General features: G+C 41.5%; 1 protein-coding gene across 12 annotated transcripts in view; it reads right to left on the bottom strand.

The window, feature by feature from the left end:
* ANKS1B (ankyrin repeat and sterile alpha motif domain containing 1B) overlaps positions 1 to 26,441 on the bottom strand; it is a 420,346-nt gene that overhangs the window by 7,075 nt on the left and 386,830 nt on the right. For 11 of the 12 annotated variants that reach the window (XM_068142750.1, XM_068142747.1, XM_068142754.1 and 8 more), the window contains 4 exons: positions 21,761 to 21,889; positions 17,954 to 18,025; positions 7,139 to 7,225; positions 1,821 to 1,958 (listed from right to left, as the gene is read on the bottom strand). In XM_068142750.1, coding sequence (XP_067998851.1) covers positions 1,821 to 1,958; positions 7,139 to 7,225; positions 17,954 to 18,025; positions 21,761 to 21,889 — 426 coding nt within the window. The remainder of the gene's footprint in view (positions 1 to 1,820; positions 1,959 to 7,138; positions 7,226 to 17,953; positions 18,026 to 21,760; positions 21,890 to 26,441) is intronic. The other variant, XM_068142746.1, reaches the window with a different exon arrangement.

Raw genomic sequence — 26,441 nt, 5'->3', positions numbered from 1 at the left:
CATGTCAGCAAATTTAACTGAAAACAGCCTGATTAATTGATATGTGTTTATGATTTTTTCTTTTTAAACACTAGTGGCCTCAGCACCACCACCTGAGAAGCAGAAATCTAGGAAGAACTTGCTCATTTTCCACCAAAACAAAAGGAGCTGCAAAGGACTTTTGCTGAAGCAACATTTCTGAGATTTTTGAGGCAAGAAGATTGGAATAAGGAAGTAAGAATTAGAATCACACAATCAACAAGGTTGGAAAAGACCTCAAAGATCATCAAGTCCAACCTATTACCTAATACTTCACCCAAGACCTCATGACTACTAGACCATGGCACCAAGTGCCACGTCCAATCCCCTCTTGAACACCCAATTAAGTACTAGTTTGCTATTTTTTCCAAATGAATTCAATTCAAAGGTAAAGGTGCTAAAAGAAAAGGTCTCTAAATTTCCTATGTGCATTACTTTTTCAGCTGAAACTCCTACTGATGTGACAGAAGAGCAGAACAGAGGAAGCACCTAATACTAGTAATCTGTTGCTGGTTGCAGGGTAATGACTTACAGGAACAAAGCAAGAGAATCCAGAGATCTCTGTTATCACAGATGTTCCACATCTTTCACATTCAGTATGGTAGCCAAATACTCCTAGGACCTCTCAAGAATGTAATTAGCTACCTGTGTGGTCTCTGTCAGTTCTCTGGTTTAAATACAAAACTTTTATCATAGAATGGTATAGGTCAGAAGAGACCTCCAAAGGTTGTCTAGTCCAACCCCCCTGCAGTAAGCAGAGACATCCTCCACTAGATCAGGTTGCCCAGAGCCTTGTTGAGCCTGATCTTGAATAACTCCAGGGATGAGTCCTCAACTACCTCCCTGGGCAACTTGTTCCAGTGTTCCACCACCCTCATGGTAAAGAACTTGTTCCTAATATTCAATCTAAATCTCCTCTTCTCTAATTTCAAACCATTACCTCTCATCCTATCACTGCAGGCCTCTGTAAACACTCTCTCTCCAGCCTTCTTGTAGGCTGCCTACTCTATATATTTGCAGAGGAAGCTTCAGTTTTCCAGTTTAATTGCATTCAATATAATGTCAAGAAGTCTAAACAGTATTTAGAGAGATGTTTGTGTTATTTGGACAGATCCAGCTTAACTTGAAACACTAACAGTCATGAACAGCAGTGTAAGAAATCTGAAGAAATGGTCCAAAACGCAGCCCACATCTCCTACCTTCATGAAGCCTCTAACACTCTCACACCCTCTGTGGCTAGCATGGGATGCATACAATGAGGGGAAAAGTCAAAAGGCTGGATGTCACCAAACCTGTCCTTCCCTGACTCCTTAGGCAGTATAACCCAGTCAAAAATGCAGGACACTCTGCTAACTTAGTTTAAACTAGTTCCTGAACTTACCTCTTAACAGAGTTGAGCACTGTGTATAATTCACACTTAAAACAGTTCTGCCTTCTTTGATTTGATGTGTGCTGAGATTTCACCATGGGTGGCTAAACCTGCTTGCTACAGACTTCTTGGAAGCTTACAGCTTAGAAGAATTGCATGTCAAGACTTGTACGATAACCCCCTTGCTAAATTCACAGCCACCAGATGAGATTACAGAGGTGAGTTACTTCAGCTGAGAAATGAGAGAACATCAAAGAAAATCTTTGCTCTTCTCCAGAAATGTCCTTTTACTATCCCACAGCAGATTAGTCTTTTTCATGTGGTAAATGAATGCTATCTTCCATTAATCACCACACACCCTGAAAATGATTTCACAGAATTAAAGACCCTTCACTACTATGAGAAAGAACTACTGTAACGTCTAGAAACTGACCACATCAAACGCAGTGAATACATGGCAGTAGTGGTGATTAGTCTTCAAGTCTTTAGTGATGTATGCAAATGTAGAAAGGTCTTCAGGGTCTTGTGCAGCACAGGAAATGTTACGGATTTCATGCTCGGCAATAATGTTCTGTTTAAAAAAGAACAACAAACAACATTTACAATCAATTCAGGGGTTAAATTGAAAAGAAGCATAAGACGTGGTTTTAGATTTGTGCTTATCTACTCTCTGCAGTAGTTCAGAAGTTTCTTATCAAGGAGAGGTTTACTACACCCTATACAACTACCCCCTCTAGTGCTGAACAGAACAGAATAGAACAGTATTAACCAGGTTGGAAAAGACCTTTGAGATCATCGAGTCCGTCACCCAACACCATCTAATCAACTAAACCATGGCACCAAGTGCCTCATCCAATCTCCTCTTAAATGCCTCCAGTGACGGTGACTCCACCCTGGGCAGCCCATTCCAATGGCCAATCACTCCTGTGAAGAATTTCCTCCTAACATCCAGTCTAAACCTCCCCTGGCAGAGCTTGAGACTGTGTCCTCTTGTTCTGGTGCTGGTTGCCTGGGAGAAGAGACCGTCCCCCACCTGGCTATAACCTCCCTTCAGGTAGTTGTAGACAGCAGTAAGGTCTCCCCTGAGCCTCCTCTTCTCCAGGCTGAGCAACCCCAGCTCCCTCAGCCTCTCCTCATAGGGCTGTGCTCCAAACCCCTCGCCAGCTCTGTTGCCCTTCTCTGGACATGTTCCAGCAACTCAACACAAGGCCATTGGAATTCTGACCTTCTCCAAGGATACCTAAAATTGCCAATAATCTACTAAGAAACAATTGCATTCTTCCTTAAGAGTTTGCTTGATATTTTGTACAGTTTATTCAGTATCCCATGACAAAGAGACATCTTTCCTAGCATACAGCTGTAAATACAGTTTCAAAGCTGCTGGTTTTCATTGTAGTGATCACTCATGACACTGTTTCAGTCTACCGACAGGTTCTGATGACCCCCAACAGGATCAATATCCAGGGTTTTGCACCTGTAGCTTTGACAAACTCCTGCCATACTTTCTCAAGAGAAAAGAAAAATCGACATCAAACATCACTTAGAATTGAAACCCTGAGTTCTTGAAAGGCTTCTGCTTAGTAAAAAGATAAATACAGGAGGATCTAGCAACTTTTCTCCACTTACTGACAACAGCAGCCTGTAAGAGAGATGGAGAAATATTAAACCATTCATGCACCGAGCAACACTTCTTGCAGCAGCCAATGTAAGCTATAGCATACTACTGAGATAGAGGTGGGGAATGTCTGTCTGATGAGAGGAAAAAAAAAAAGCTGTCTTGAAGCTTTGGAGAAGATTATGAATATTCACTACAGAAATTGCTGATATGTAATTCCTGCGTTCAGGCCAAAGGAACCATGAAGCCAGAGAAGATACTGCAGAGTGGCTTATGATTAGGCCTTACTTCAGCAATACACACATTTCAAATGATTTGTTTAAACAGAAGAATGATTCACTGAGCATGCATTTACTTAGCAGCTAGTTTATAGGCTCTTCAGAATTGTGGCTCTGCTGGCTTCTCCACAAAACCCCGAAGTGAACAAGCCTGCTGCAGCTTCACATCATTATTGCACCACAGAACAGGGGACATCTGTAGTGTCCTGGTCCCATTTGCTGCTGCCTCAATGGCATCTGTCCAACTTAAAACAAACTCTGAGCAACTCTGGTTTTCACTCACTACTCTTTTCCCTTCCTACTTCTTTTCTACATCCTCCCTTCCCCCCCCTTATTTTTAAGAACAGGAAATCTATGCAAGTAAGTCACTTAAGATGCTTTGCCATATCTTCTTTCATTTGCTAAGCAGCAACTTTCCCCCTTGCATCTAGGTGTCACACTTTTGAAAAGACATACTAATATATCTAATTGAAGAAATCATGTCTTAAGGAAAAAAAAATCTTAATTAAAAGCATTTCAAATTATGGAAAAACCAAGATAAGGAAACTGTTACTAAAAAAAATGAGATAATCCCCTTAATCTTAAGTTGTTGCAAGATGCCTGATTATTTCTGTTTAATGCATTATTCATGAGAATGACAAAACCAGTACTTAAGTTTCAATATATGCCAATTTATAATGACATGTATAATCCCTGCTTAACAACCATTGTTCTTTTTATGCTACTTGAAGCATTTTACTTTCTTTGTTCTCAAACTGATAACTTCTCCCCTCAATGAAGATTTTGATGAGCATTACAATTACACCAAACCCAGGGATTTAGATATCCACAGATACAGCTGTAATATACATTGTCACTTAAAAAGCACAAAGAATTGAAGCTTGGAAGGCCTTAAAATGATGTGAAGTATTTATGCCGAATCATGAGCCACAAAGTAATCACTTGAAGATATGTAGTGTATGTGAAAAGAGCTCTGCTGTGCTGAAGCTTCTCCTAGGTGACCTGGGGTTGACACAGGGCTTTGCACTTGAGTTAAAACTCACAGAGATGATTTTAATGTTAAAGGAAGTGAAGTTTGGAAACATACCCATAGCGAGTTTGTTTAAAATAGAGTACACCTAAGTTAAATCTCCTGGATGAAAATCACACAGTACGTTAGAGGCTGGAAGGGACCTCCAGAGATCATCAGGTCCAACCCCCCTGCCAAAGCAGCATCACTTAGGGAAGTCCACACAGGAATGCATTCAGGTGGGCTTTGAAAATCTCCGGAGAAGGAAGCAGAAGTGAAACCAACCTTTTCCCTCGGCTTCCTACACAATATTGCTTATGATCTCCTTTGAAAATTAAGCATGGTTTCAGAACATGTCTGTACTGGTCCCTTGGGCCACTGCTCTAGTAGGCCCACAGCCACCTTCTGTAGAAATTACACGGTTATGAACCAGCTCCCTGTGCTGGGTACACTCCTCAGGCACTGACTGACACACTACTGTGGGTCTAAAAATTCTCACTCAGTTTGGCATGAGAAACCTCCAGTGCTTCTCAGAAAGCAGGAAAGCTGAAAGTTGGTTCTGGTTCTGCCAAGGAAATACCTTGGAGAGATCAGGTTGTGGGTTTTTTTTGTTAAGCAGCCTGCCTTTTGCTTGCCTACCTCGTCTCAGCCAATCCCCCTCCAAGCAGAAATCATCCAGAAGTTAGAGCTAGCTGTGAACCACGAGAAAAAATCTGTATGTCTGCTTTTTCCTAAGCAGCAATTTCTTTCTGGCCTCACTTGCAAAGAAATGGTGTCATGTCAAAGTGGTGTCATGCCAAGCTTCAAGGTGCCACTGAAATAGCTGTCGTGGAATGAGGTCAGGGCCCCTTTATCACCTGAAGCTTTGCCTGCTACGACTCGGAATACAAATTCTGAGCTTGGTGGCATAAAGGAAAAGGATGAACAGCCATGAGAGCTGAGTTGTCAAGCACACAACGGCTAGGTTTGTGTCGTTAAAAGATATGCTAAGTGGTGCCCAGCGCTGTCAACTATAAGCTCATATGGAAGCATTACAAGCCTGAATAGGATCTCACCTTAGTGCTAATCTGTTTGGGGTCTTGAAGGAATTAGGTACAGCACACTGTGGACAAGGATGGTAACAACGCTCCTGGGAGAGTTGCAGGCTATTACCTGGTTTTTACAGAAGGGAAAGGCAGTGCAGATTTTGAACTGGAGAGAAAGCAATCTACCACTTGAGAAAAAACACAGGACCGTGGGGTTATTTACTTCCACCAAATACATCTGTTGCACTACGAGGCACAAGATTTCAGTGGGACTGCTTGAGAGCCACCTAATGAAATATGCCAAACTTCTTTCAAGTTTCCACCTTACACGAGACTATATGCACTGTGCAAAGAGAGACAGGAGCCTCCTTTTGTTCCCCTCTTTTTCGTGGTAAACCTAGAGACATTGCCATTACATCCTTTGCACTAGGCAGATTTAAGAGCTGAAAACAGCCTTATCCAAGTGAGAGTTAATAGCATTACAATGTCCTGGTTTATGCCCAGCACATCAGAGAACACAAAGGAGGGCTGTAGAAGCTCAGTTTTGAATCAGTGGAAGGAAAGGGAACTGACAGGAATCCCTGGCCTCTGGACTTGGGCAAATATGTCAGACATGACATAACAGTAATTTCACCTCTGTTTAAATTTCATGCCAGCTTCTGCTCTTATGCATACCTTTCAAATTCCAGCAGAAGCTCACAGATCTCCTTCTGTTCCTTCACTTAAAACCCAGTTCTAGTTAAACATCTTTAAAAACTGGCTGATTTGGCAAATCTGATGGATAACTGGGTTAGATGTATCATGTGGTCTGAATGTTCAGCAACACAAAGCAGTTATACATTATGAAACTGGTCAGGTAGCTGGGCTGTCAGAATTACTTTTTATAGTGCTTAGTGAGTTTTAGTTGCATAATAATAATAATAATAATATCTTTTCTATCCATATGCAAGCTTATGGATTGCATTTTCTTGCCATTTTAGACACGTGAAGAAGAGAAATTTGTGCATTTATTCTTGCTTACAGAGCTTGTACAATTTACTTCACCTAAGCAATAACTCATTGCTCTATCACTGAGTTCTCTGGTGTCTCCATTTCTGCCTGATTGTTTTGTTTTAAAAATAAAAAAGATGTTGGATGTATTTTAAAATGTAAGAAACAAAGCACAGGGGCACTGCCACAGAGGAGGATGAACTAAATATGGAGTAACAACTGTTGAGGAGCTGCTGCGGTTCAGAGAGTCAAATGGCTAGCGCCATGCTGGCATTTGAAAAGGACAGTCAAAGCTCATGTTTCTTGTTCTCACAATGGCTGGCCCTGGACAAAAGCTCACGTTTAGCTTTCACTGAGACAAATTTGTATTATTTATTCTGCCAAAAATTTATTATTCAACACACAGATACATACATATGTATACATGTATTTTGTTTCTGCATAACTGAGGAACTGTATGGGGAAGAATATGGTAAGGGATTCTACAAAGGTTCCCTGCCAGATGTCTTTTGTTGTAAGTTTGCCTTATCCCTTGACTACAAAGGTTCCTTGCCAAACAGCTTTTGTTGCAAGTTTGCCTTCTAATAGCAGAAGTTTGGACACAATGTTCTCGAAATGAGCCATTAAAGCTGCTTCACCTGTGTTCCAGACTGAGTTTCTGGAGAATGACAACGTGATTGCATTCATTTTGGAAAGAAGAGAAAGGAAAAAAAAAAAAAGAGGGAAAAAAAAACCCACACTGTTCCTTCTTTTGCCTGGTGCTCTTACAGAGCCAGCCTCATAGGTTTTCCTATTTGTGAGACACAAAAGCTGATATTGAACAACTGCACATACCTTATTTGTAGCATCAATGAATTTGACTCCCTTGTAAGAGACAGACAGGACAATGGTTGGTACTTTCTTCATTTGTTCCGTAGACTTCTGAAAGCAAAATGAAGATGCCATTAAATTTGTGTTGCACTGCAAGAACAGTGCTCTTCTTATTCTCATTCTGACAAAATAAGTTAAACAAAATGTACTTATCCAAATATTTGCCTTTTTTCTTCCACTGACTACACTCTTGGCTTTCAAAACAGCTGCCTTGTAGTTACAAAACTAAAAAGAGCTTTGCTGCCAGGATGGCAAAAAAAAAAAAATCTCCTTTTCCCTAGCACAATGGAAAGTGAAATGAAATAAGTTTGCCATGCTTAAAAAGACCAGCCACACAACCAGGAGTTTGCCAGAACCGGAGTGTGTCAGGCACCCGTGTGCTATGCCCCTTTCAGCACCGCACCCCTTCCTTCACCCTGCCCTTCTCAGCTGTAGATGCCACCAGCACGGTACTTGCTGCAGTACTGTTTCTTTGCTACAATTAGTTGTTTTCTAGAACTATTTCACTGTCTTGCCTTCTTGCATTTGTACTTGTGACACGAGGCATCCCTGCTGCCCTCTAGGCCTGCCAGTCAATCTGTCAGTCCAGCCTTGTATCTTGTCATGTCTGACCGTCTGCACTTCCTGGAGTGCAGCTGCTACTGGAAGCTGTTTTACACATGAATTAGCACGGAGGCTTATTCTGCATTCTCTCTGCCAGGTTCTCCTACCTACAGCTCATGTCTTCCTATAAAGCTATTTTTACTTTTATACTAGTCTGCTTTTGTGTGCCTTCAACGTGATGCACATAACAAAGATATTTCCCTCTGAAAAGACTGGGCAAATATTTGGGACAGATTGAAATTCTCAGCGAATAAACCCAACCCTGTAGATCAGCTTACAGATTACAGTTACTAAAGCAACCCCCAAAAATCAGCCACCCCAAAATGTAAATATGCCAAGCAGTTTATAACAGATTTGAATTCTTTTGAGGTGGAAGGCAATGAAGATAAGACTATTCTAAAGAAACCTATTGTAGGTAACTCAAGTAGATAAACATTCAGAGATTATTCATTCGTGAGAGTATCTGCTAACAATCACAGAGATCAGTCAAGCATTTTCTTGGGAGGAAAGAGTAAGTTCAGATACAGCTAAATACAAAAGAAACATAAGCACACAGAATGAGAGCGTAAACACATTGAAAGCTCTGGAATTGGTACCTACAGAGATCATTAGAGCAGCTGAACAGAAGTAGCAGTGGTAGTTTGGTATTCTTCAAGAAAAACAAACAAGCATAAATATAAGCTTGAGCACACAGCTGAAAAAAAGCCATGTCTGAAAAATAGATGATGCTAACACTAGACAGCAGAAAACCCAGAAGCTCAGAAAACAAAAACCCTATAATCAAGTCCCCTTATCAGATCCCATTCCTTCCAGAATCAAACAAGATTCCATTTTTGCCAGCATAAATTTCAATGCTGCAGATCCAGCTACATTCTGCAATTAGTGTCTGTGCCATGAAGGCTAAAAGCTCTAATTAAAGTTTCAAGGAGAGCCCCACCTATGTGTGTAACAGTAAGTGATGGTTGCATCTCCCATCATCAATGTAAGAATCAAGACAATAATCAAGCATCAGTTTGCCCTGGAGAAAGCTTCTTTCACCCAGAAGTTTGGGCACTTCTGCTAAATGGAAAAATTAAATGGTAAAACATCCAAAGAAGCTAACCAGACCTGAAGGAAAACACTAATCTGATTTTCATGTCTCAGAACCGAGGGGAGAAAGAAATGGCATCCCTGCCAAAAGCAGGGCAAGCACATATCTGTGTGTCTCTGTGTGTCTACAAGAGATCTCATGTGAGCCTTTGCATAGATTTCAATTTCAAGGGACAGAAAGCACAACAATGACTGCACAGAAGCGGCAGCAGATACTTCTGTCTACCAGAGTAACAAGCACCATACCTCACATGTGCTCATAAGCAGACAAAATAGTCACAAATATGACAACATCACTTTAATCATCTGGCAACCCAGCAATCATCCAACTTTTGTCCTTTCTTTCCATTCAGACAGCTACACTCAGGAGCTCTTTGTCTCCCAGTTTGATTATTGTAATTATCTCCTTCCTCGCCCCCTTAGCAGCAAAATTCCTCTTCTCCTCCAACACACTATACAAAGACGGCTACTAAGCTATTTAATTTTAGCTTTTTAGTCTAATTTGCACTACCTTCCATTTGCCAGAAAGGTGTGAAGCTTCCCGGTGGCAAGGCCATGTTATGCTAACCATCTGGGAGTCCTGTTTCATCTAGAGCAGTAGTTTGTAATTTAATCATCTTCCTTATCTGCTGCCCCACCATTCACCTGGGTTTGTCTAGGGTTGACCCGATCTTTAGTATTTAATCAAGGTTGTGAACTGCCAGAAGACTGTACCTGAGTGAAAGAGCTCATCAAGATACTGCTACATGATAGCTGGCAAATTAGCAAATGAATCAGAGACTGATGACATTTTTAATTTATTAAGACAAACTGTCTTGGCTGCTAAGGAGCAGGGGTTGTCCCTTATCAGCTTGCAAACTATGCAAACCACAGGGTTTCTCTAAAGGTGTCCTGGAAGGCTGCAGTTCAGTGTAGAGATATGATTTTGGGATACAATTCTGCACCTGTACACCCATTGCAACAAACAGTTGGGCAGTGGAAGAGCATCCTTTCTTGTTATGACAGTGCTGTCAGGAAAAACATACAGCACTCACCCTGCTCAACTCCCAGTGATACAGTGACTGAAGTCCACCATATAATTATGATTTCCAAGCAGTTTCCAGACTTCAATAGTTTTGAGTTGCCATGGTGAGCTCACACTGTTTGTTTGTTCCTTTCTTTTTTAACAAAGGAGGTGGCTGCCAGGATGTGTGATGTGTATTTTCAGAGATACAACACAAATACCATTCATTCAGGCACTGAAACTGCTTTGGCTCTAAATTCTAGGCTGTTGAGATGAAGTCCCACAGCTTTCATGGTCAGACATTTCACACCTTTGTGCAGGCCAAGTGGCCATCTCTGCCTGGGCCTGTGACAAGAAACTGAGAAGAAAGCGGAACCCAAGAGTCAGTTTTCTCTTTCCTCCGGCTTTTCAGGTTCTAGTCACTGCATCAACTTTGTGAGGACATGACAAAATATTCTTGTCCATCTGGTGCCTCTATGGGAAGCATATGGACTCCAGCCAAAGTTATAGGAGCCACAGCTGAAGGCTGGCACTGAATGTCATGTGCATGCTGACATATGGACTAATGCTCCAAGGCATGTTCATGCCATAGGAGCAGGATTAGATTTTACCTCATGTAGAAGCAATCAGAGTGACAGGACCCCATCTTTGGGCAAGTGCTCACTAGCTTGGAACTGGTCATAGTCTCTCTGAACTCCATCATTTGTGACTGCAACTTCTGCTCTTTATTTCAATACGCTTCTGTAGGAGAATCATCTGGATGAACAGCAAGCACATTCCAGGCTTGTTGCCACTGCCTGTCTCTGATCAGCTGGCCATCTACATGAGGACAGATGTGCATGCCCTGTCTCCTCAGGTACACTTGCTCCTGCAGTGAGAAGTCTTAGTGCTGCACAGTCTGCCGTGCCAAAGAGACTAAGCTTTAGTCCCATTTCTGAAATACTTCTTACCAGACAGATAGATGACTACATGGAAGTAGGCCATGTGTAACTCAAGAACCATAAAGAAGGATTGACTGCAAATATAGGAAGATGGGAGAAAGCATCATCATTCTACATCCAATGTAACATATGTTCAGCTTCCTCAGCCCCCCCCCCCCCCCCCCCAAGTTATGGAGCATATTTTCCTTCAGAAAAAAGAATGTCAGGAATAGCAGCCTTGCCTATACTTTGATGTAGCTGCTGCAAGGAGGCTGCTTCATCCCCTCAGCACCCAGAATGGAGATCCTCCCAGCAGAAGGAAGTGGAAGGCACCTTCTGCATAACTGTCTGCATAACAGTGCTTGCTATTACAACAAAGGTCTAGATTTAAGACCCTCCTGAGTTTGCATCTGAACCTCCCATTGCCATTATGTGGGACAGTGCCAAAACCCTGAACAACCTTGGATAGGGCTGCTCCAAATTCCCCCTTTTGAAACTGGTTATAAAGGGATGCAAGAGCAGTAGTGCCTGAGGGAGTGAGTGCAAGCTTGCTTCTGATCTTGTTTATGAATTTCCTTTAGTTTTACTGAAAAAACCCCACCCATGCTTACAAGCAGACTCTAAACTGATTTCCATAATATAGTACTACAAATTGTCTTAAGTGGGTAAAACATTTCCACCTATTCTGATTTCCAGATAAAAGGCTGTGCAGAGCTGCTAGACATTTATTTAGATCATAAACTAAAATCCAACTAATTTAAGATCCACCCAGGCAGCGTGCCTAACAAATCAAGGTAATTAACAATGGCCTAAGAGGCAGAGGGATTTGTTCCATGAAGCAAGCAATATAAATTAGCTTTTTGTGTTTTAAACAGCAAACATATGCAATTACAAGACCTACAACCCTAAAGAGTTTTCAACCCTTTCACAACAGGACTGTACTGCAATACCTTGCTCTCTGCACAGCTGAGAGCACTGATCCAACACTTTTAGAATAGAATAGAATTACCAGGTTGGAAAAGACCTTTGAGATCATTGAGTCCAACCTGTCATCCAATGCCATCTAGTCAACTAAACCATGGCACTGAGCACCCCATCCAGTCTCCTCTTAAACGCCTCCAGTGATGGTGACTCCACCACCTCCCTGGACTTTGAGTACTTCTGTACTGTACAAGAAATGGTATCTCTGTGCACACATACAAAGCAACTGAATAATAATTTCAGGAACACACAGAGAGTGATGTTTAAGAAGCTCATGCATTCACTTGACGGACTGTGGCACAGGATGTAATCCAGCTCACTCTCAATACTTTTGTCTCATGTATTTATTTCCTGCCAAGAGGAAACAGATACACTGAGGTACTTCTACTTTGCAGTGTTGACCACTTTCATGAACTTATATGAATTGGATTACTCTGCTTTCATACAGAATACAGAATTAACCAGGTTGGAAAAGACCTTTGAGATCATCAAGTCCAACCTATCACCCAACACCATCTAATCAATTAAACCATGGCACCAAGTGCCTCATCCAGTCTCCTCTTGAACACTTCCAGTGATGGTGACTCCACCACCTCCCTGGGCAGCCCATTCCAATGCCCAATCTCTCTTACTGTGAAGAACGTCTTCCTAACATCCAGCCTAAACCTCCCCTGGCACAGCTTGAGACAGTGGTGAGAACGAAGCTATGTTCATGTTTAGGTTTTACTGCACATGTAATTATACTTCATCTTGCAAATATGCAGTAAAAAGACACTGTTTAACTACACCAAGTCACTAACAATTCCATAAATAAATGTTGAGTACAAGTTTATGAGCCTGTAAAATCTGAAGTTTTTTGCTTTTTACTTTTGCAAATGAATCTGTTCTACAATAGCTTTTAATAGCTACCTGAAGATTGTGGCTGGCAATTTTACAATTCAATTATGTACTGGAATCCACTTCGCTATGAGAATCTGAATGTTTTCCCCTACTGGTAGCAGCTATTAATTCCAAATGGCCTCAGACTACACATTTCAAAACATGAATTGGTACAACATGCTAACATATCCATCAGCCTGTTACTTACTTAAGACTTACAAAGCCTCATTAAACAGTTCCTTTTGAGTGAATCACATTGACAACATCATGCCCGAGATGGCACTGCAATAAGAAGTCAAAGCTCACATTTGACCAGCTAGTTTTGAAGTCACCAGCCTTGTAACAAATATTTATTAACTTCTGTCAGTTCAAAAGACTTAAAAATGCATCACTGACATAATTTAATGCCTCTTGGAATAAGATAGCATCTGTAATCCCTGTGGTACAAGCCTGTTTGCCTCTCTACAATTAGTGGATGCCCCCAAGCTACATCATTAATATGAACATTGCACAGGCAACGCACCTGCAACTCATCTGTTTTGCTTTTGTGATATCTCTACATCTCATCTGTTGCTGAAATGGCAGTGCATCCCTCCCTCTTTCACCTTGGATTCCTTTCAGAGACAGAGTTCAGGGACATACAGACCTCTGAAGAACATGGGGTGGCATGATGTGGGTGTACATAAGGACTGAACACCTTTAAGACCTTCCACCAATTGGTTTTTTCTTTCCTTCTGAGTAATATCCTTGTGCTTGTTCCACTGCAGGGCCTCCCAAAGCAGTGGCCACACGAGAGAGACAGAGCTACATGTCCCAGTAGAACAGAGACTGAAGAATCTAAGTTCTCAAATACAGTATTTGATCCTGCTGTTTGCCTGTTCTCAAATACAGTCTTTGATCCTGACATGATGTTTGCCTGGCTAGTATCACTAGGAGCCCCGTGGAGGACACTCCTACTTTTGAGAGAGAAATGAAATGAAGATTGAAAATTAGAAAGCGATTATCAGAAAAAAGAAGACTGCCATCTGTATCCAGGTCCTTCTTCTTTAGGTAAGACAAATTGAGGAAGGAATGCCCCAGATCTTGCCTGTTTTCAGTGAAAGACTCAACTCTACTTCATCTTCCTCTCCAGAGATAAGAGAAGCAGATTTTGTGTCACACACCTGCTTTGTGAACAGAATTAAGCTGCTGGTTCCCCAGAACGTTGACTTGAAATTCAAGAACCTCTTTTCCAACAAGAAAACCTTTAAGATAGATATTGAGGAAGGTAGCAGGATCCAAACCCATGATCTAAGTTTCCTACTGCAGCAGTAAATATCTGACTAGTTCAGCGTGTGTATGCAAGGAAAGAGTGCACCTTGCTGCTGGGCTAATGCCAGTAAGTATAAAACCATCCCCTTCCTACTTGGTCAAGGAATCCAGACGTGTAGATGCCAGACAGAGTCTAATGTAGAGCCCAAGTCTGTTCCTAGCTCCAATTAAACTCTATTCCTCTTCTTTATTTTGATGTAAACACATTTTAGTCTCGCTTCATGTTCCTATGGTGATTTGAAGTGAATGCAGTAACCTGATTCAAAACACGACTTATAATATTTCCTATTCCACACTGAGAAAGATGAAAGCTCTTAAGTTCCTGAAGGCATCTCTCAAAAATAATTAATAAACCTATTCTGGCCAAGATAGCAAGATTTAATCTCCAAGTAGCAAAGGTCAGTTTACAGCAGGTGGGGAATGGAGATAAGGAGACAGTGCTGTCGACTGCAGAGGGAGTTTGTGAGAGAAAATAGCTGGAAACAAATAGGAAAACATAAAATATAAATCCATCCTTGGAGTGCAAACATGTGAAGGGAAAAACAAAGTATAATCCCTCTAATAGGCACAGTCCTTGCCAAATATCCATATTTTTTTGGATGACTGCAAGGGTTTGCAGTTTGGGTGGGAACAAAAAGCATTCATAACCTTGATCCCCATGCTGAGCCTAACCTACTGAATCTGCATGTTTTTCCCCAAACAAATTCATCATCTGCCCTGCTGAAGCACACTGCTGCACAATGCTGAGAAGCACAGGGGATAGACAAGAAGAGTTCTAAAGACAGAGGTTCCCAGGTTTGGGAGAGTTATTTTTTTGTTTGGGTTTGCTTCCTAGCATTACAGAAGATTTAAGATCTCCTTTCATCATGCTATAAGAGAAGGAGGATGCTGTAAGCCCCTCTGTGGAGAGGCAGAAGGAATATCCACATAGAGAAGGGGAGGTTTAGGTTAGCCATAAGGAAGAAGTTCTTCACAATGAGGGGGTTGAAATACTGGAACAGGTTGCTCAGGGATGTGGTGGAGGCCCCACCTCTGGAGACATTCAAGGTCAAACTTGATGGGGTCCTGAGCAACCTGATCTAGTTTATGACTCTGCTCACTGCAGGGGCGTTGGACAGGATGACCTTCAAGAGTCCCTTCCAACTCGATGCGTTCTGTGATTCTATGACACGCCCCTTGAGAACCAAACCCATCAATTGCAATAACTGAAAAGCACAGGAAGCAGCTACAAACTAACAGTGAGAGATCTGCAGTCAGCAAACATGTCATTTATGTTGTTTCTCTGTATCTATGAAAGACTGAATACAGATTAGATTAGTAGCCAGATACATTTTTTTGTCACTGATAGGCTTCTTTTGTCCTTGGGCATCTGCAGACTGGAAGGCATCCAGTGAATATCAACACTTTTTGAGGAGCAATATTAGGTTAAAGATGAAGAAGCTAAAGCCACACTGGCAGAAAAATTAGGTACTTAATTTTTATACATTCTCTTTAATTCTGTGGCTGTCTCCAGAAATATTAAAAACATGCAGAGAAAGACCTCAACAAGGTCCAAGGTTATGTGTGACATACTCCCCCCCACCATGTTTCAGATTGCATCCTGCTATAGATTTGAAAGATACATAAAAACCAAATAAAATACTAACATTTCAAAATGTTTCGCTCTCATGTTAGTCCAACCCCATGTAAAAATCACAAGCAGACAGAATTCACTACCTGAGAAGCTGTCAAATAATGCATCTAGCGTTCCACTTCTTTTTTTTTGTAAGTGAAATGTCCCTTTCAGTACACTTAAAGTAAAATGGAACTGTTAAAGAAGCCACATATCTGATGACAACCCAGTAGCACTTAAATACAATAATGAACAACACAGGAACACTCAAGGATGTCTTAGCACAACCTCAGCTCTCAATTTGCAGACACCAATGTTCAAAACACAACCAGAGGGAGAAAGTTTGGGGAAAAGGTAGATTTTTCTAGCTACAATAACAATCTGTTCTCATTAAGTCAATGGTTCTCTTTTGCTTCAGACTTGACTAGGAATATGATTAAAAGGCCTACACTGAAAGAATAAATGAAAACCCGATTAAAAACTGCTTTATTCAAACCTCTTTGCAATCACACCCCCCCCCCCCAACCCAGAAAACAAAACATTCTCACAGCACAATGGTTTCAAAAGAGAATGTAAAAAATAAAGGTATATAAAACCTCATCACTGCATTATATAAGTGCCCTGTGTGGCACTACAGACTACTGGTGCAATGCCTGTGTCCTCTTGTTGTCTCAAGAAAAAGAGGACACAGTCTCAAGCTGCACCAGGGGAAGTTTAGGCTTGAGGTGAGGAGAAAGTTCTTCACAGAAAGAATAATTGGCCATTGGAATGTGCGGCCCAGGGAGGTGGTGGAGTCACCGTCCCTGGAGGTGTTCAAAAAAGGATTGGATGTGGCACTTGAAGCCATGGTTTAGTTAGTCATGAGGTGATAGGTTGGACTGGATGATCTCTGAGGTCTTTTCCAACCTTACTGATTCGATGATTGTTAAAGTATAAGTATGTAAGTGAAATGATATAAGTTTGACTCTCAAACACTTAATTTTTCAGGTGTATAATTTAATGTTGCCAAATTAATTAAAAAATGACCTTAAAAAAATAACCTTACAATGGCTATAAATCATTTAGAGTGACTTTTGGGTGTTTTGATGTTAAGCTTCCCGGTTCAGTCAAAGAACTTACTGAAGTTGTCATATGCTACTCGGGTGTCAAAGTCTGCCCTGAGATCTGCACAGGCATATGCCTAAAAAAGTTGGACTGCTAAGGCTGACAGTGTGAAAACTGGATTGCAAGATGCTATGCTTGCAGCCTCAATTAATTCCCCAGAACACGTGTATGTGACTAGAGAGTCTTCTGTGTCAAGCTGCTGGGCTTTCTTAAAGGGGTTGAAGCCCAGGTAAGGAACGATTAGCATGTAATTAGCTGCAAAGCCACAGATCTTGAGGCAATCTAGTAAGTGTGAATTGCTGCCAGCCCTTAGCTAAAAGAGCTTGTACCAAAGTCTGTGTTCTACAGATATGTAACCAGTACCAAACAGTTGCTTGATCTAAGGATTTTACACACCTCCCAGCTTTCTAGTTGCCCTGGATGCTACTTCTAGTGCTCAGGGGCATCTTGCATAAAAGACTTCTGAGCTCACAGAAGCAAGGATTTCACTGTATTCATCTGTGCAATTTTTCTCATTTAGTAGCTTACCAAACAATTATGTTCTTCAATAATTAATCATGCCAGACCATGCTAATGTTCTCCAGGTGCCTTCTTATTACAACTGCAGCTGAGAATAAGTTGTGTAGCTGAGCTGTGGCTTGTTTGGAGTTTCCAGGCAGAGGTAGCCTGAGCCTCATTGTAGTTTTCTACAAACCAGTATCAGGCCAAAGCACCACTGGAAAACATTTTCTTACCAGTTTGAGGGAAACCTAATTGCCTTTCTACCACCAAGTGAAACAGATTTTTATCTCTTTTCATCCTTTAATTAATAAGCATGGTAGTAACTCATAATTAACGAGAATACTCACATTAAACAAAAGCATTCATTGAACTGTGTGACTGTAGGATTAGACCATACACAAAAAACAAAGGCTTTGGTAACATGAATATATTTACTAGTAGTGAATTCAATCTAGATTGTCATACCCGAGCTACAAATCCTGCTTATAAAAGCAGTGTGATATGGCCTTGTTTAAAGTACTTTGAAACACATGAAGATTCAAAGGAAACATAATGCATGTGTTGGTTTTCTTCTCAGCTACAACATGCAAAATGAAACTATACCTTCAAACTTTGCCATTGCTTGAAATTATGATAAAAGCTAGAACAGACATCCTACTGAATACCCATGCAAATGCAAAAGCAAGGGCAACCCAGTGGGTAAGAGAACATTCCAAAAGGATAAAGGGCACTGTACAAGTAATCATCATTTAATATTATGATGGTGAAAAACTTACCCTCATCTTTGCACACGCATCCTGTGTTGACTCTGTGCCTCTTAACTCTTTTACCAGCATAGAACCTAAATACTAAAACAAAAAGCCATTAAACTTAATTTCACTAAACAAACATCTGCAGAAATGCACTAAAACTGCCTAAAAACCCAGTGCTAGCAGCCAACATATTGCTTTAGAGTTTGTTTGGTTTTTTTCCTACTTTGCACTTCTCTGCTAAATCAGTGTGTTAATCAGCCTATGCAACAGGAATGCACAGCAACAACTGTATTCAATCAGATTAAATCCTTTGAAATGGTATCAGAAAGCCTTGCAGCTTACCTCAGTTACTCAAACAAGAAGCAAGTACTACAGATTCCATCTTAATAAGGCCATTTGATTAAAAGATGGAGAATCTTATTGTGTGTTTGGTTTTTGGTTTTGTTTCTGTAGCTGCCACCTGCCAAACTCATATTGCTGTGTGCAATCACGTGGATGTGGAGGCCAGCAGCGATGTTAACCTCTGTGTACTCATTCTGCAACTAATTTATGTGCAAACAGTAGAGCCCAATGTCAGCAAATAGAGAAAATAAATCTGAACTGAAAACTTGTTCAAACCATTATTTCTTCCTAAGAAATGCTTGACCCTGAACTATTATTTTGAAGGCTTTACTGATCTGAAGGCGGGCTGGGTGACAGGAGGCAGCAGGGTCCTGGTGTCTGGCTCAGCTTGCTGGAAGCCACCATGGTCTGAGGAGCCTGCTCATCTTCTAGGGTGCCTCATTGACACATCCCCTCTCCAACCTGCCTCTTCCTCATTATGTCACTCAGTGGCATGTGAAGTTTGAGCCCTCCCACACCCTGACAGAAAGTTTTGTTCCTCTGGGTCTTAGTACTTCTCTACACCACATCATGCTATGGGCTTGTGCATTTGTAGATGTGCCCATAATCATACAGCTCTGTGCAAACAGGATGTTTCTCTGTATGCTGTCACACACAAGGCTGGCTTAACTAGAGCAACAGGAGAGCAAACCATCCCTTGTCTTCTCCTCCCCAGGCACAGAGATGTCTCTGCATTCTCACTCCATCACAATGCCATGGCTTATGTTAAGTCTTCAGTCTATGTGAGCAACACAGAAGCTGAAGAGAAGTCATGAGAACAGGGCAGGTGAGTTGCAGAAGAGAAGCAGCACCATGGACAAGAGCCTCTTCCCAGAAGACTGCTGCTGCCTGGCCCCTTTCATTGTATGCTGACTCCCCTTGGAAGCAGCCTCTGCTGACCCAACCAGATAGTTAACCAGCTTCATCCCAAAGAAAAACCTATCAAAAATAACTTCAGTTACAGCTGAACACAAGCTGGAACTGAACAGAGAGTGTACTGATTCAACTCTCTGGTCTCCTGACCTAAACAGGTATTTTCTTTAAAGCCTTCTGTTCACACTGAGTACTGCAGAAGTCTCTAACCTGCAAGAAAATGCATAAATATTTCAATGTTGACAGTAGCCAACATGGTAATTAGTGAGAAACACTTTAGAGGGCATTATAAATGGAAGGGTGAGCAACACCAACACTACCAGCTAAGCATAAGCAGAAAGGAATGAATGAAGGGCATTCCTGGAGGACTGCAGATGTGAAAGATTCAGAAACCAAGCAGCTGCAAGTCCAGCTGGAGGCTTGATGGTGGCATGAATAGGGCTGTGGGCATTAATTTGATGGGATGGCTTAGTATTGCCCTTGCAGCAGAGCAACAAATTTAAAGCAAGCTCTGAAATTAGGAAATGAAACAAAAGTGAGGTTTACATGCTGAGCAAGTGAGGTCTACTTTGCTATTAGTCTATGAATTGAACTGCATCTTTTCCTGGATCCTGCTGTTCAGTATCTTTACCATCCTTTGCCTTTTCTGGGAAAGATGCAACCAATTTCTGCTTTGAAAAAAAAAAACCCAAGTGTTTGATTTTAATAGACTACAGCACAACAAATTGGTATTTCCCTGAAAGCTACCAACTGGTCAGGCATCAAGGGAAACAAGCAGAGCTTTTGGACTCGTGGCAGAAGAGGAAGAAACAAAAGAGACAGGCAGCTCCCATCCCATCTGCACAGCAGCAAAAAGCCTCAGCTGCAGGAATTCAGAAATGCTTCCCAGGGTGGGCTCTGGAATAGACAAACAAATCACGAGGTATTGTCTGATTTAGTTGTCAGAAAAACCCAAAATTCTAGGAGGGAGTTTTGTTTTCCTTTGACTTTTTGTACTTTTAGAAATGTTCCTTCTCAAAGAGCCAAAGCATGTGGGAGGATCTCCAACAGTTCAGCTGAGTGAAGTTATTAACTTCCAACCCAGGGTTTTACTCCATAAGGCTGAGGTCATTACAGCTCTGGGGGGTGGTTCCCTAAAATAGATATTTTGATTTGTTTAACCCATTCTTTCTTCCTGAGAAGAATCACCAGTAACTTGGATATTCCTGGCCACCCCAACTCCGTTCCTTTAATGATCCACACACCTTCCTATCTGCTACAAAGGTTACATCTGATTATGAATTTACTGATGGAACAGGTAATGAGATAGGAAGCATTCTTGAGACAAACCTTTCCACTTCACTTAAAACTATGGAAACTATCTAAAGAACTAGAGGTCACTAAGCTTCCTTTTCTGTCCCTTCTCAGTGGGAGTCAAGCTCTGTCTCACCTGCACTTAATCTCCAGTTTCCAGTCCAGCTACCCCAACCCTTTCCCAGATTACTGCAGTGTTGGGTGACCAGAGCATTATCCTAAAACCCACTGCGGATCCAAACTCCTTGAAGCGAAGAGGACCTGAAATTCACATCCAGACAAGAGGTAAACCCCCAGCTATTATGCTAAACGCACTACATCCACTGAGCCCCTTCCCTTTGTAAAGTAAGTCAGCCTTGCTTCATTAGGTGGCCACCTCTGAAGAGGATTCAGTGGTCTGGGAAGCAGCTTCAGCAACCTTATCACTGCTTTCCAGCAATGCCAGAAGAGGAAATGTAAAATGTTAAGGAGGTGGGCTGAAGCACATCTTCAGCTCTCCAGAGGCACCAGCCCCCTGCCCCATTGACAGGGAATTCAAGGCTTCAGAGAAGGAATTTTTTATTCAAACCTAAAGTCATCCAGAATGACTTTCTGTACTTCAGGAGACATTCCTCTCCTTCACAAGCAGTTGTAGCAGCCACATAACCAACAATCTTCAGGTGTAGAGAGAAACTTCATTTCTCCAGGGATGGGAAGCAGAAATCATGAAGAACTGACTGCCCTGAAAGAACTGCCTGCTCCTGGTATTTCAAGTAGTCCTCAGCTAGGGAGAGGTTTCAATGTGCCTTTGTCCCATGGACAGAAAACTGCTTCAGGACCCTGATCTCCATTTGCCTTAGTTCCCTTCCCCCAAAGCAGATATATAAAGCTCAGCCAAGACAATCCTTACTTTAACTACTATGCACACAGCATTAAGATAAGTGTGAGGGTCCCATATTATGTTTTATTATTTCTCTGTAAGTACTAGGCAGCAATTTGTGAGGGATTTGTGGGGCTTGCTCCCACTGTCATTTCTGCAACACATTAGCCACTCAGTGTCATTTCTCTAACATTATGGCTGCAATATATCACAGAACTCATAGCAACAAAAAGCACTGTGCATTCTTGTTTCCCCTTTACTACAATTACAGTATGTCAGAAGAAGTGGCCTGTCTCATTAGAAGTGACTGAAAAAAGGCATTATAAATGTCAAAAATCCCCCAAACCACCACTCCCAACAGTTAATCAAAGTCTCAGATGAATATACCCACCCCAAATCGAACCACCACATTCCTCAACACTTACAAATGCTTTATAATCGCATGACTGGAAGATGAGCTTCTCTGGATGGTGTTGCCAGTACTGTACAGGCGTTGATGCTGTGGCTTCGTTTGGAGGTCGCAAGGTAATTGAAGGCTCTCCCCAGTCTCCTGTCTGGAAATCACAGATTGAGAGATGAGAAGCTGCAAGGGAATGTGCGACCGAGTAGCCCTCCACTGTTGTGATCAATTAACAATAATTAATCTGCTACACCTAGAGCTGTGTTACTGAAATCAGGGAATACAACTCCTACAACGAATTTTTCATCACTTAATTTATAATCCAAAGTCATCTGCTGTAGCGTTTAATGAGGCTTTAATTAAATCTATTTGCTTTGAGAATCAAATGATTAGGCACCGGAAATGTTCCTCAAAAATACCTGTTTACAATACATAGAAGAGCCTGAGAGCACTTGGAAAAAAAAACACCCCTCATGAGATGCACAAAAATGCCATTCACAAATTCCACCCTGTGTTTTACAAGCTTTTCTACAGAGTCAGTAAGTCTTCCATTACCCAGCACATTTAACTGATAACTAACTTTCCTAAACGGCTAAATAGCTGAGACTTTGCTTTGGTCTGAAGACTTATTATGCATTCTTCAAATATAGGAGGCATTCTTTAATCTCCCTCTGAATATCTACTTTGATCACCTTCTCTTGATGTCTCATTGTGGAGTTACTAACAATGCCCCTCCACATTCATCATTCTCATTGATATAGGTGATGGCCTTCCTGAGCTGTCATATCCCCTTTCCTCAAAGCTTTCAGAGAACATGGATTGGACTGAAGTTTGCTGCCAAATCCCTTCACAGACCACTCTTACCCTTCGAAAGAGAGGCAACACAGGCATTGGTGCAGGAATGCCTCCAGCATGGCAGTGCTGGTCTGGTTCTCACCTGGCATTGTGTGGTTTTGGACATGGCTTTATTGGATCTGGACTGACCTCTGGGCACTTCTGGGCTCCTTCTGCCTTACAGACTCGTGAAAAAAAATTAATTAAGGTATCTGTTTTTTAACTGTGAGCTCTCCTACGTTTGGCTCACAGGTGCCCACACTGCCCATGTCCTCAACACCAGGGATGCTACCAAACCAGTGTGAGCCCACTTTAACTGAAAATGACCTGTGGATGGAGTCCTTCTCCTCTTCCCTCTGTCACAAGCCCCACTTCTTCCCTATGCTGTCTCTTCTGGTCTCCAAATTTCCCTCTCCTGCCTACTCTGTCTTTCAGGGATCAGATTTCTCCAATCCTCCTTCCTCCCCTGCTTGTTCTTTCAAACTATTTTATTGCCTCCTATATGATTATTTCAGTTTGGATTAAGCTACTTCTTCCTTTACCTGCACATATCTGTGTGTATTTTCAATTCACATAAATGTTAAAAACTGTTAAAGATTGCAAGGAATTATCATCAGCATTTCACAACAGACTATGGCTAAAAGTTAAGACTTTTAAAACAAGAAGTTAAAGCATCAAAAACACATGAAAAAAAAAATCTTATCAAAGACATTCCAAAGTCTGGCAAAGTATCACATCCTACTAATTAAATCAGGACAGAGTAAACAGAACAAGTACATCATTTTCATGTGTCACACAATAATGAAATGACACACATTTGCACAGCTCTGCAATGAAAAGCAAGGGGGAAATCTGGAAACATCAACATTACCCTGCTGATATGGTAACTTCAAGCAAGCAAACATCATCAACCAAGTTGAACCTAGGTAATCCTGGCACTAGTAGCACATCTGCTAATTACACAGTGTTGTAATGCCTGTTTTGCCCAGTGAAGCTGCCTGTGTGCTGTGGATAGGACTTCAACCTCAAACGCTGAAAGGAAAGCAGCAGGCGAAATTGCTCCAATTTTTGGCATTCTATAGCCACAGAAATTAAACCTTTTGACCAGTAATGTGTATAAACCTTTGAACATATTTAATCTCAAGTGGGAATTTGATTTCCTTAAAAAGAAATAAGGTTTCAATCACATTACAAGGGGTAAGGACCTGCATCCTCATTAGTGGAGCTCATATTTGACTACAAGAGAAGATGGAGTGCACCCACCACAAATTCCCAGTGTGCTCAGCTGCCTCTTACAAATTGCTCAAAGCCACAGCTAACAGATCTCTTGAAATAGTCCTTTTTTTCCTAATGAGCATATATTGCTCCATGTCCTGTGTGAGGAAGCAGATCTCAGGAGGTACATTCTACCCATTTGACTACAATGGAATGAGTAAATCCAGGACAGGGAAGTTCTAAAATTACATCTTTTGACCACTGGTCTTTCCACTGAGGTAGCACAGGGACGAACATGAGGTAGGACCAGAATTTTTACAGAGTAATTGACCCTGGGGAGTGCTCCAAACCCCTCCAGCTGGATGTCCTCACAAGCAGAGAATGCACAGTACTGACACAGTAAGCAGTGTACATAAGGAGTGAAATGTGTACATCATTTTACAGTTTTGACTCCCTTACATGAAAGATATTAAAACCATGGAGAATCACATTGTTTCTGTCTGTAAATGAAGGGCAGTAACAAGAGGAACAGTGATTACCTCTCATATTGCTTCAATTCAAGGAGCTAGGAAGCAATAACCATGAGGAAATGAGAACCAATCTTTGAGCAGGCTAATAAAACTAGCATATCAGACATTTAAAGAGGGACTGTGTGGAGACCATCTTTTGGATCCAGTAATTGCTCTATAAATATATACAATCATCCTAGTACCTGCTCCTTTTAAGTCAGAAAACCCCAGAGTTCCTAAGATTGCTTTATGTGTCTCTAGGAGCACCTAAACAGGCAACACAGCTGAGGTGAAGGGAACAAAGAGACACAGGATTTCTGCTGTTCCTGACAGACCATGGCACCTGAAGACCTATTATGTGTTTCTGTGTGTCTTATACAGGGAGCAGCTCCTAAAAAAAGCTGCATAAAATTAAATCTCACAGGTAAAGAGCATTCTGACAGATGAAGAAGACATGTTATGCAATAGTCACAAAACTCTCTTTTGTAACTGTATCATAGAATCACAGAACAGTTTGAATTGGATTAGACCTTAAAGATCATCTAGTTCCACCCCCCACTGCCATGGGCAGGGACACCTCCCACTGATCAGGTTGCTCAAAGCCTCATCCAGCCTGGTCTTAAATGTTTCTAGGGATGAGCTGTCTACAATTTCTCTGGGCAACCCATTTCAGTGTCTCACCACCCTCATAGTGAAGGTCTAATCTAAATCTACCTAGCTTAAAACCATTGCTCCTTGTCCTATCATATGGTCTTTTAAAAGTTCTTCTTCAGCTTTCCTGAAGGCACCCTTCAGGTACTGAAAGGCCACTATAAGGTCTCCTGGGAGATTTCTTTTCTCCATGCTGAACAGAACAAACTCCCTCAGTCTGTCCTTGCAGAAGAGGTACTGCAGCCCTCTCCTTTTTGATATTCAGTACTCTCCTTTATAATATTCAGCAGAAGTGGTTTCTGGTCGTCTTTCTTTTTGTGTCTTACCAAACTCCTCAGATTTTAAAACCATACTATTGCTAGTGTCCATTACCTATTGAGAGTTATAATCGGGCAGTCTCCAAAGCCCAGATCCATGAAGATGTTTAGAAGTCTAATTCCTACTAATTCCTATTACACATTCCCCAATTTATTTCCTTCCTTCCTTCCTCCCTCCCTTCCTTCCTTCCTCCCTCCCTCTCTTCCTTCCTTCCTTCCCTTTCCTTCCTTCCTTCCCTTCCCTCTTTTATTAACAGGAAGAAAATCTTTTAAACAAGATTTAGACAGCTGCATACTTTCATAAACCTCAGCCTAAAAACCTCTACAGGAAGACTGTAGACCTCAGCCGACTGACTTAAATCCTGAGGCTGAGGATGTGGTGATGGCAATTAACTTCAGGTAAAACACAAAGCAGGAATGTCTTTGACCTAAAGACTTGAAACGCCAAGTCTCAAGTCTGGGGTAGAAAAATACAAATTCCTAGGAGTTCTAAAGGTGAGGAAGTGGTGTGGAACCACCCATGAGTGATGTATTGAGGTTCAGTACCTTCAATAAGCACTGAAAACTCTTCCAAGCAGTATAAAGATGTTCTTAAATTGCCATGCAGGGCTAGCCATGATGTTTGATTTAATTTTTCAAAATAGAGATGATAGGAAACGGATTTTCTGGTTTGAATATTTAATTTGCAATTATAAGAAATAATCAAACATTTAAGCTTATGTATTTTTTATGACACAATATATGTATGGAGATTTTTCTCTCTCTGATGAAGCAGAATGGCAGGAGAGAATTTATTCCTCATCTAACTTTGCAGCTCATCAGACAGCTGTGCAATTTATCACGTGGGTTTTGCTGCACTGCCTAGTTTTTTTAGTATTCTAACCTCCCCATACCTTTAACCAGTGCCTTTCCTTCCTCTGGCCTCAAGTCACCTTCAGAAAGAACTTTTTTGCTCCACATCTTGCAGGCAAAGAATTTATGATCACAAAATGGTCTCAAGTCAGGTGCCAGGGTAGTAAAGACTCACTGAATGTTTTTAGGGTGACAACTTTCAACCATAAAGGCTATAGCCTTAAAGACCAGTATACCTTGAAGTGCTTCACAGCCCTGAAAGTGGGCAGATGTGAACTTCCCAGTGTGCTAAAGGCTCAGATGCTTGATATCAAAGGAGCTACTAAAA

The sequence above is a fragment of the Melanerpes formicivorus genome, unplaced genomic scaffold (genome assembly GCF_026170545.1).
Source record: "Melanerpes formicivorus ecotype bairdi unplaced genomic scaffold, bMelFor1.0.p_v2 SCAF_8, whole genome shotgun sequence".
NCBI classification, from domain to species: Eukaryota; Metazoa; Chordata; class Aves; order Piciformes; family Picidae; genus Melanerpes; species Melanerpes formicivorus.
This window is presented reverse-complemented; position numbering and strand designations above follow the sequence as displayed.